This window comes from Diachasma alloeum, unplaced genomic scaffold, assembly GCF_001412515.2.
Source record: "Diachasma alloeum isolate Michigan unplaced genomic scaffold, Dall2.0 Dall_scaffold_00840, whole genome shotgun sequence".
NCBI lineage: Eukaryota > Metazoa > Arthropoda > Insecta > Hymenoptera > Braconidae > Diachasma > Diachasma alloeum.
Genome location: NW_021680964.1, coordinates 327383 through 339097, shown reverse-complemented (window position 1 = coordinate 339097; position 11715 = coordinate 327383). Strand labels below are relative to the sequence as shown.

The following is an 11715-nucleotide window of genomic DNA, read 5'->3' as shown; positions in this document are numbered from 1 at the left end:
GATAATGAGCCGCCTTATATACTATCAGGGCAATATTTCCTCGTGTTTTATGCTCTAGTTATTCACTATTTCCGGGAAATATTTGGGGCGGGAGTGGGGTACGAATAAATAATAAATTCCGGAAAAAGAGAAAATCAGAATTTGAAGATTTTCCCGGGGAGATATTGTTTTTTTTTTGGATTTCGTAACGATATGTTGGAGAAAGATTCTAGGCTTGAGGTTTCGGGGGAAAAGTCTGCACCTTAGATGGTCATAAATTTTTTTTCCTGGAAAATCGAGTAATCCAATCGATTTTATGACGATGGATCTATTATTTGCGATCCGTTGGGGTGATAATTCTTGGGATTTTATGGTTCCACTTGAGTGCCGTAAATTTTGTTGTTGAGTGACATAATTTATTTTTCATGAATAGATTATTTAAAGCTATAGTGAGGGGCTATTCACAGGCGAATTGGGTGATACCGCGATTACAAAATGTAATCGATTATCCAGGATTACGGGACTGATTACACTGATTACCATTGCCTATGTGATAACCGTGATTACCAAGAGCACAGAATGTGATTACATGATTACAAATGATATCGTCGATTATCGTCTGTGATTACCAAACATCTGTAATAATTGAAATCCCAAAGAATGGCCTCTTATTAAATATGAATTGATGGAATAATTAATTATTAGAACCTGCAAAGAAATGAGGAAGGAGGGGCGGGGATTACAACAGAGGAATGCAGTCTCCATCACTCCATCTAAAAATTTGGGCATTTATAAGTCCTATCAGCAAAATAAATACTGAATATCTACATTGATGGAGAATGAAACTTACCAGCAGATAATTCAGAGATAATTCAGTCGTTGGTTCTCCAGAATAAGAAGAAATTTTAACTCTGTTGAATCAATTTTCTACGGACAAATGCTCTGTGCAAAACGCATTGGCTATGCAAGGTTCTGAACCATAAACATCTGGGATTTCCAGAAAAATTGATCCAGGGATTTTGAGACTTACCGTTGGTAGAAATGACGCGCTCGAAAATTCAAAAACAAAATTCACGGTCTCACTAGGAGCAACTACGAAAGATTACACTGATTACAAATGATTACAGTGCTTACAGATGATTACCACTTGATTACCAAAACTTGATTACAAATATGGTAATCATGTGATTACAATTATTACATTGATTTCATTGGGATCAGAATTGATTACATCAGCGAGTGACACCACGATTACGCCTGTGAATAGCCCCTCGAGCTATAGTTTCAAATTCCCGTTTTATTGCTTTCGAATGGAAGCTTTGTAATCGTTGACTTTAACGATCTTCTAATTGTCATGAAACGCGAAGATGAGATGTTTTTTGAAGATGTGTGTAGGTATGTCCGGATGTGTGCACGAATTTTTCGGGAAATTTCTATAAATCTTCACAGAAAAAAGACTAAAGTTGAAGCTAAAAATGGCTTCAATTTACAACAGCGGCCACAAATATAACAATCTCCTATTATTTTTTCTATATTTTTTCTATAAGAATTCTTGGGCATGAATTTTCCAAGTTTTCTTCACTCGGATTCTGTAATTCAAAACAAAGCAAAATATATCGGAAAAAACGTAGAAAATCCGTATCCAACAATTTTGATAGAAAAAATCTCAAGAGAAAAATTCAAATAGAAAAATCGAAATCTCTTGGCTTTTTCCAATCAAATATCTGATAGAATCTGCGCAAAAAACAAACAGAATTTTAACGAGAATTTCCTAGAATTGTAATAGAATCCCCATAGAATTTCTAGAGAATTCCAATTGAATTTTATAGCAAACCCGCTGAGGTTTTCTATTGAATTTTTGCATACGTGTAGTGGAACGTATTATTCGTTTTATTCCCAGAACGTTTTATAGAGCTATAGAAAAAACCCAATTCAACTCAAGAAATGATTGGAAAATTCTATTTTCCCACTTGACCCATTAACCCATTAACCCATTAATTGATTTATTTATCAGAGTAGGAATGTCCGCTTTTTGCAATGGTTGATTACACAAAATAACTCGAAAAACTCTGGAATGCGGATAACACTGATGTCATTGGCAATTCAGTGATATACTGTTGCTTATGCACATTTTTCTTCTGCATAAGTAATTTACCTTCCATATTCTTCTGACAGGGAATATTATTCACCCATCGTTTGCTCGAATTTTCCTCGTGGAATGAATCACCTTAAACTTTGAATGTAAAAATTCTATAAAAAATCTATTCGAATGCAAAAAAAATATATCAAAATTATTGAAAAAATTTATTTTTGTCTATCAATTTTTCTTATTCATTAATCTTTTATTCATCATAATTTTAATTACAGAGAAAAATTTGCAATCGATAATGCATGTCTGAGTAGAATAAGTACCCCAAAATTATAGGTAATTAGATAAAACACGTAGACAAATGTAATTCCGAATTTGAAAGTACTGACAATAATTGAGGCCATCGGAAAGACGATTAGGAATATATCTAGGAGAATATAGAACAATTGTAGCCATAGTGTAATGAACGAACTCGTTATCTGCAAAAACACATGCAAACAAAAAAGAAATAATCAAATTTCCGCTCCTTACAAAAGTCAATGCAAACAAAAATTTGTTCTGAATTTTCATCTGAATCTTTCTCCTTGACAATTATTGACACGTACAAAAAAATTTAATAGAAAAACCTATCGAATTTGTTGGAAAATTCTATTGAATTTCTATTAAACTTTCTATTAGTTTTTGGCTGATTCCATTGACATGTTCAATAGAAAACATTCAGTAGAAAAAGTCAACAGAATTCGATTTTTCTATAATAACTTATTCTTTTCATGTATTTTCTATAGAATTTGCTCGACTCAAATTTTCTAAGTTTTATTCATTCTATTTTTCTTTTCTTCTCATCAAGAAAATCGAACGAAAAAACTTGGAAAATTTGAGCCGAGGAAATTCTATAGAAAATATCTCAACAGAGAATAAGTTATATAGAAAAATTGAATTCTATTGACTTTTTATAGTGAATATTTTCTATCGAACATTTCAACAGAATCGGCCAAAAACTAATAGAACAGTTCAATAGAAATTCAATAGAATTTTCCAACGAATTCGATAGGTTTTTCTGTTAAATTTTTTCGTCCGTGGAATCATCTTATTAAGAAGTGTATTACCGGAAAAATTGTTCAAAGAACTTTTTTATATACCCAGAGAAATTAAAACACTCTCAAAATAACTATTTTCATTATAAGGCCGAAAAAAACTTTTTAAAGGCCTACAGACGTTATGACAAAAAATATCGTTCGTCACACGGCCTAAAAGAACTTTTCTAGCTCATATGATTATAACCCTCGCCTTCGGCTCGGGCTGCAAACTCATATTCGCCAGAAATAGCTATTTTCGTCGCAAGGCTCTCACATTAATTCCTGGAATCAGACGTTACAAAAAATTCCCCCAATTGACGAAGAAAAAAAATTATTTTCAATTTGAAGAATCTATTTTCTGTCCTAAGAGAAACATCCTTCGCTGTTTTTCTCTAATCCCCTTAATTTCCACGATAATTGCATAATTATCAAAATAAACAGTTAATCTCATTTCTCCTTTATTATTTGAACGATAAAATTGACATCAATTTCCAAATCATTCACAAAGACCATACCATTACTTGTGACGTAACATAGTATGCGGAAGCTTTGCATATGCGGAAGAAGCACAGCTGAGGGCAACTGCCGCCACGAAGAAGACGATTTTCACCAACTCCATTACTTCAACTCAACAATTTAAACGCCTGCAAAATTCCTAAATCTACTCGACTAAGTGGAATGCGTTTTGAAGACGTATAGACTATTGCCCGCCTTATATATATTCCGGCTGGCCTCGATAAGAGGATTTATTCGGTAAGTGTTAACTATCTTGGTGATATTTCGTGGTGTTTTATGGTTTTGCGCTGATTTTTGTCGTTGAGTGATATAAAACTCATGAGCTAGGAATTGATACATTACGAATACGGAGAATGCGAAGGGTGCACATGGCACAATTCAACAGTTCTGAACGATTCTTAATTGGTATTTAATTGGTAATTTTTATTGGTATTAAATGACGAAATAATTCAGCACGGACGAAAAAATTTAATAGAAAAACCTATCGAATTGGTTAGAAATTCTATTGAATTTCTATTGAACTATTCGATTCTATTGAAATCTTCGATAGAAAATATTAAGTAGAAAAAGTCAATAGAACTCAATTTTTCTATATAACTTATTCTGTTGAGATATTTTCTATAAAATTTCCTCGGCTCAAATTTTCCAAGTTTTTTCGTTCGATTTTCTTGATGAGAAGAAAAGAAAAATAGAGTGAAATAAACTTGGAAAATTTGAGTCGAGCAAATTCTATAGGAAATATGTGAAAAGAATAAGTTATATAGAAAAATCGAATTCTGTTGACTTTGTCTATTGAACATCTCAATAGAATCAGCCAAAAACTAATAGATAGTTTAATAGAAATTCAATAGAATTTTCTAACGAACTCGGTAGGTTTTTCTATTAAATTTTTTCGTGTGTGCTCTCCTCTCCATTATCCATCGCCTACATAATTATCTGAAATGAAAAAAAAAACATAAAAATCGACAACATTTTCCCCCCATGAATACATTTAGAAAGTATTACTGACGCGATTAAATCCCCGAAAAATCATTCATTATCAAGTGAAAGCCATAGGTTATCGATCGAAGGACAACAAACAAAAATGGCGGCAGTGGTAAGTAAGCGGTTGCTGACGAGTGGGGGAATTCGATCGTTATTCCACTCTCCTTCAGTGTCATACGCAACAACTGGACCAGTCACCAAGAAAAAGATGGTAAGTGATCATTCCCTGAATTACATTAATTGTCCTGATTATTTGAACAATAGTTACGAGCATTTTAATCGGCATTTTGAGGTTGTAATTCTGTTTACTGCCCGATGAGGGGGACATCAGGGCTTCAGACGAGATGTGAAACACCTGTTGACTATATTTATGTCATTAGATGTTGAAAAATTGATTTTAGGGGTGGGTGGGGCGATGTGGACACCGGATTTAAATAATGGGTTGAGTTGGATCAAATCTACTGGTTCGGCTTCATTTGAAGGTTATAAAAACAAACACATTGTCAAGGTGTTGGAATTAAGGGAAAGCGAAGACTGGATAAAATGGACACTTTCATTTCTTCCTCAATTTTTTATGTTTCAACAATGTTATTCAATTTCTGGAACACTAGTCATGACTGCCATTTTCAAATTGAAAAAAATCATTTTTGACTCATGTGGGGGTGGTACAGCAAATTTTTCTTTGCTCATTTATCCTCCCCTCTCCTCATTGTTTTATGGTGATTTTTTTTGTAAGTAGAACAGTAGCCATGTTAAAAATTTCGCAAATGGAAAGAAATAAATGATTTCAAAGGTATTTTGGTAGTAAAACAGGAGATCCAAGGTTACTGTATATTTCAAACTTCAATGCAAAATTTAATAGTATTGAAGTTTATTTGTTGATATCTTTTCCAACTCTAATTTCTCTCTATAAAAATGTCTGTTGAAAATTTTCTTGATTAAAAGTTGAATAGGACAAACTTTTTCGTGTCTCCATTTTACCTCATTCTTGAATAATTTTTCGATTGAAAGCTTTTCCAAGGAGCAATTAAAAAAAAACAATTATTGAAAATTTTTTAGAAAAATTTTGAGCGTCCATTTTAGTCCATCCTATACGGATTTATCAGGTGTCCATATTTCCCAATGAAACAATTATCAAAAATTTGCATTTTGAAAAAGAATTTTTTTTTCGGAAATTTTTTGAGTGTCTATTTTACTTCAGACACCCATATTGCACTGCCCAAATATGGGCCCATCCTATTTGTTTATTCTCACATTTTTAGGGTTTTTTCCCTTGTGATTTTACAGGGGAAATTGAGTCCTGAGGAGAGGAAAACCCTGCTGATGGATTTATTGAAGACTGGGTGGACCCTTCAGTCAGATAGAGATGTCCTCTACAGGGAATTTACATTCAAGGACTTCAATGAGGTGATTATGGTTGAGTAATGCAGGTGTGACATGTGATGGAGTCGAACAGAATAATTTGATTTTTCACATCTTGTTGAATGTTGACGTACCCCATAGTGAGTAGATTTACAGAGAAATGTCAGAGGAACGTTTTTTTTAAATTGTGTGCTCTACAACAAAAATTACCTGGGGTTTTATTAAATTATTAGTGAGTAGATTTAGAGCAAAGTGTCAGGGGAAAATTTTTTTTTTAATTTTGTGCTCTACAACAAAAATTTCCTGAGGTTTTAGTAAAATTATTAGTGAGTAGATTTAGAAAGAAGTGTCAGGGGAAAGTTTTTGTTAAATTTCGTGCTCTACAAAAAAGATTTTCTGGTGTTTTCTGGGAAAATCATTAGAAAGTAAGATAATTGCATGATTAAAAAATATGTTTCATTGGAGTTAAACAGCCATTGGTCGTTTCAACTTCTGTTAATAATTCAGTTCTCAATAATGAATGGGTACAGGGGAAAATTTCATGAGACTTTTATTCCACAATGACTGGATGTAGAGAGAAATATTGAAAAACGTTTTTTATTGGGAATTGTGGACTCTAGAAAGAAGGTACTCTGGTGTTTTCTCATAAACCCATTAGTTCTTGAGGTAATTGCCTGATTAAGCTTCATTTTTTGTTAATCATTTAATTATATCAATAATAAAAGGGTGCACAAGAAAATGAGGGTGCTGTTCTGTGACCTTTCATCTCATAATGAGTGGACAGAAATGTGCAGAGAACCTTTTTTGTCGAGCCCAAAATTTATAATAAAAAGTCTAGTGTTTTCACGTGAAATTCAATTGTCAATGATCGTCATTAATCGTTTCATCTTTTGATAATCATTCAATTATCTCGGTAATGAGTATGTGCAAAGAAGAATTTCATACTTTTTTTTAATAAGATTCATAAGCTTAAAAAAATTCTTTCGATATTTTCTAATAGAATCACTTGATTATGAGATTGTAATTAACAATATTTTTATTGTGTTGGACCGTTATTCATTGATCCGTCTTTTGTTCATAACTCAATTGCTTCTGTAATGACTGGGTGACGAGGAAAATGTCAAAAAAAATTCTGTCAGAGAACAGCCGAAATATACCATAACAAGTCACTCATTCCCTCCCGTAAGCATAACACGTGGTTACTAGGGATCCGAAATAACGTCACGTTTTGAAATCTGTCAGGTCACAAAAATATGACGGTCGTGTGACCGTCATGTGACGTCACATTTTTTAATGTCATAATTTGGGTCACACTGTCGACTCACATATGATGATCAACTAGTTAGATGTAATGTGACCGTCATAAATTTTTCTGTTACAAAAACTTGTCCCAAATTTTCAAATTGCAATGGTTTTTCGGTGCAAGGGTGCCAATGCGCCCATCGCCTGAAAGTCTTCAGGCAGAGAATGTTGAATCTGGAGTGAATTTTTCAGTTGAAAATTTCCGTAGACTATCCGGTTTCAAAATTGTGTGTAATTTTCAGATGAATATCATGTCAAAAAATGTTATGAAAAATTGGCGTGAAATCATTTATTTTATTCATTGATCTCAACTGTTCGACCATTCCCAGTGAGAAAAATGACACTTGGTCAATAAACTCACCACTGATTTTTCTTTTTTAACCTGAAATACGACTAACACGCATGTTGAAGCTTTGTGATTGTCCATCTATGGTCACTAATTAGATGAGATGTGACGGTCACAGGGTAAAACAGTCACATTTGTGTCATGTGACAATAAATTGTCATGATTTCATCATCTTCCACAGGCATTTGCATTTATGACGAGAGTCGCGCTGAAGGCAGAAAAAATGGATCACCATCCTGAATGGTTCAACGTCTACAACCGAGTCAACATCACGTTAACATCTCACGATGTTAATGGAGTGTCTCAGCGGGACGTTAAGCTAGCTACATTCATCGACGAAATTGCCAACGCCCTTGTCAAACAATAAATTGTAGTATATTCCCTGGACCAATTCGCTTCTAATTAATGATTTTTCTCGAATTCTATGTATTATAAGTTTATATGATAGAAGGAAACTATTGAATGTTACCCAACGTATGATATAGAAACAGGATGAAAGTAAAAATATTTTCTGTTCAGTTGGAAAATTCAAAATTTTAATTTTTCTGTTTATAAAACAGATGAAAATGGTGACAATACGTTACAAATTATCAATAAAAGTCGTTGATCATTGAAAATGGCTTCTAAAACGATCGAAATAGAACTACGCTCATTGTTGAAACCCTAACTATTGAATATTGTCCAAATCAAGATGAAACAGTTGTAAAATAAATATGAAACTGCTCTATCTGATTTTCTCTTTTAAAATGTATGAGATGATTTATTGAAAAATGTATTGTGACGTATGGACCTTGTCTATATGTTGACTACTTCATTTTCAAATATAATATTTATTTTAGCCCGGTGGCCTGGCGTAGTGGTTAAGGCCGTTGCCTCACAACGGATAGGTTCCAGGTTCGATTCCTGGCCGGGTAGAATGGTGAGATCTAACCATTTTTAAAGTCTTGATCAATCGCCATATAGTCTCATCAGACTCAAAGCGATATAAAATAAGCATAAAAAAAAAAATATATATAATATTTTCCATTTTCGGTGAAACTAAATGAATGTGATTTAGTGAATTTAATTGAAATCCCAATTTACAATTTTAGAAAATATACACCTGTTGAAGGAGCCGGTAGGGAGGTCCCGTACAACTACCTGAGCAACCACAATTATTACATAAGGTGTCTCAAAGAAATTTAAATTGATATTAGCTACCTAGGTCACCCAGAAATTAGAGTCACGAATCTTTAGTTTCACCCCATGTGTTTTTTCATTTCACGAAATTGAAAATATTTGAGTTTCTTTCCGAAAAGGTGGTTGGTAGATCGCAAGTTGGAAGGATAAAGGAACTTCAGAGGCTTGAATGAGATTCCGTTCATTTTCAATAGGCACCAGTATTGGTGGATATAAAAAACCCCATGGAAATGAAACGGAACTTTGTATGTAAATGAGGGAATCACACATCGGAGCGCTGTAGTAGGCGCGGCGGCGATTTCGCCAACATTCGATTGCGCGCCAAATTCAAAAGTACTGTGGAGGTGAGCAGGTCGAGGAATAAATTCGGAGTCTCGATTTAGAGCGAAATTGAATTTTATTTTAACAATTGCTGGAGAGTCCAAGTCGAATGGTCGAATGATGACGAGTGTGGAAAGTGCGATATTTGTGAACCATCAGTCACTGGAATCCTACAAAGTGTGCACTTTTGAAGCTCCTTTTTATTCTCATTAGGCATGATTCCGACCACAGATGTATCAATTATTCCAGTGAAAATGATACTTCATGATAATTCAGTACAAGTCTGTCACTCTCAGAAAGTATATATTATTTGTTGTTCTAATACAAAATGTCGTACGTCCTTTGGGTGCATGCGCATGAGCGATTCACACAGAGAAGTCGGTAAATTTGGCACGGGACCGCGTCCAGCGTTGCCAGATCCTCGTGATTCCGTTAGTTCCAATTTTTTGACTGCGTTCACGTCTATCTGTTGAAATTCCCATGAATTCTCGCGTTTACTGACGTTTGTAATCCTCAAATTGTCAAATTTATGGATTTAAAATATTAAAACATGTCAGAATCGTTCAGCGCGATTGTTTACAAGTGTCTGAAGGCTCTCGTGAGTAAAATATTTCTTCTTCCATTGTTTGCTCTAAAGAAATGACATTCATGGTGACATTCACTCGTGTTATGATAGGTTACGACTTCGTTGAACACAAATGCATCTTGCGTCGTTATTCGCTTCCACGAGAAAGGCCTTCGTCTTCTCGTGGGTGATAATGGGGAAGGACTGGCCCCCGATGATCTGGAAAATCTTGCGGTTGACGAGAATAATGCGGGGGGATTGATTGCATCCCAGTGTTTACGATTGTTTGAGACGAACGTCGTGAGGCTGCGAGAGGTCACAGCCTCCGTATTTGTTATGAGTAGACACAAAGACAATGATACCTTCGGAAAGGTGAATACGATTAGGGAAGGTTGGGGTAAAACGGACACTTTTGACTTTTTAAAAATGTTAATAAGGGGTTGAAATGTTGATGAAATTTGATAATTTTTTTTTCAATAAAGAACAGTTCTTTCCCTTTGTGACGAGCCTAAACTGAGGTCAATTGACGAATTTGTTTCTGAGTTATGAACAATTTAAAAAAGTCTAGTGTCCATTTTACCCCACCCTCCCTTATACATTTTTTTATGGTTCATTTTTTCCCTTGTGAATTTTAATAACGTAAATGTACCTATGCTTATCCCTGTCTCTACACTGAGAGAAAAACGATAAAGTTCTCAAACAAGTCTTACTTGTGGCAAGAAAATAGTTTTTTGAAAATGATCAAAAAAGGATTTTATTGTGCCAAATATGGAGAGAGTGCGCTGGAATGAAAAATTATTGTCGCAAAAATAGATTTAGTAGTTTAAAAAAAATTGCATTCTCTGTAGACGCAAGAAATGTCATTTCTAGCACTACTCCTTCGTTATTCGATGCTCCCATACGTATTTTGCTCCCGAAAAATCTTTGTTTTATGCGAAACAAGGGATTGAAGTTTTTCTTTTCGACTGTCTAATAATCACAGATAACAAATGAACCCTTAAATGAAACAATAATAATGATATGATAGCAATCTTGTAACTTAGGGATAAAATATTTGTTGATAAATTTTCCTCTATATGAGATATTTTCATCCTGAAAAGGCACCGTCTGGTGTGAATTATCCGCCTCTTGAGCCAAATATTTCGTTGCTGTCGAAAGCAGAACAATTATTCATGTTTGAGACTTTCAAATTCGAACCAAACAAATTCTTTTTTGGCAATTTTCAATTAGCGATTTTGTTGGCCCAAACAAGACTTGTTTGACAACGTGTTTATTTTCTCTCAGTGTAGGGTCATTTACCTTATTCTGTTTGCGCAGATGATAACGAAAGATTTGGTCTTCGAGAGGAGAAAGATCCCGAGACGTCCATCACCGGGAACCACAGTTTCTCTGAAGTTTTTCCGAGACCGAATTGATGATACGAAGGTTTTTATCCATGAGTTGAAGTCCATTGTTGGGTCTTTCGCTTTGAATAATCCTCAGGTATTTATTTGGGTCATCTATTGAGTTTCAGTTTTACAAGATCTATGCGCGCGCTCGCGCGCGCTTATCTATTCACTTGTTGAAATGAAGAAATGGAATTCATTGAATGTCATTTTCTCATGAATACCTTATAAATATTGATAATGAATCAAAGAGAATTCGACTAATGATTGAAGTGAATAGCGAAGTAGAGTAAAAGAATCTATAAAGAATTTTTCATTTTCAATTAATTATCTTCAATTTTTTTTAAGGCCGTGACTATTCGCACCATTGTGTGAATCACTACGGTACACTCCATACACTCCACGCATGCGTGAAGTTTGTGAGTTTCACGCAGCCGAATTTTCATACTGCTGTGTATTTCACGCAGTTGAAGTTTCATACTACTGTGTGTTTCACGCAATTGTATTTTTATACACCTGTGTGTTTCACGCAGTTGCATTTTGATACGCCTGTGTGTTTCACGCAGTTGAAGTTTTATACTACTGTGTGTTTCACGCAGTTATATTTTTAT

At 34.4% G+C, this 11715-nt stretch overlaps 2 protein-coding genes across 3 annotated transcripts in view; both read left to right on the top strand.

Annotated features, from left to right (window-relative positions):
* The first annotated feature begins 3424 nt into the window (after nt 1–3424).
* On the top strand, nt 3425–8386 carry LOC107044917 (putative pterin-4-alpha-carbinolamine dehydratase). Of its 2 annotated transcripts, XM_015266992.2 has the most exons (4): nt 3425–3897; nt 4705–4855; nt 5932–6051; nt 7836–8386. In XM_015266992.2, exons 2-4 carry the CDS (start codon nt 4745–4747, stop codon nt 8019–8021), a joined length of 417 nt encoding a protein of 138 aa, XP_015122478.1. In that variant the 5' UTR covers nt 3425–3897; nt 4705–4744; the 3' UTR covers nt 8022–8386. The 2 variants fall into 2 exon arrangements, with proteins under 2 accessions (XP_015122478.1, XP_015122479.1); XM_015266993.2 differs by lacking the exon at nt 3425–3897 and having other exon boundaries at nt 4577–4855.
* Nucleotides 8387–9284: 898 nt separating this feature from the next.
* Nucleotides 9285–11715, top strand: part of LOC107044914 — a 19804-nt gene continuing 17373 nt past the window's right edge. The window contains exons 1-3 of the mRNA XM_015266989.2: nt 9285–9752; nt 9831–10091; nt 11037–11201. Coding sequence (XP_015122475.1) covers nt 9705–9752; nt 9831–10091; nt 11037–11201 — 474 coding nt within the window. The 5' untranslated portion in view covers nt 9285–9704. The remainder of the gene's footprint in view (nt 9753–9830; nt 10092–11036; nt 11202–11715) is intronic.

Coding starts and splice junctions, on each gene's coding strand:
- LOC107044917 (XM_015266992.2), top strand. CDS start 4,745: ATGGCGGCAGTGGTAAGTAAGCGGTTGCTGACGAGTGGGGGAATTCGA. Junction 4,856..5,931: donor CAGTCACCAAGAAAAAGATG/GTAAGTGATCAT, acceptor GTGATTTTACAG/GGGAAATTGAGTCCTGAGGA. Junction 6,052..7,835: donor CATTCAAGGACTTCAATGAG/GTGATTATGGTT, acceptor CATCTTCCACAG/GCATTTGCATTTATGACGAG.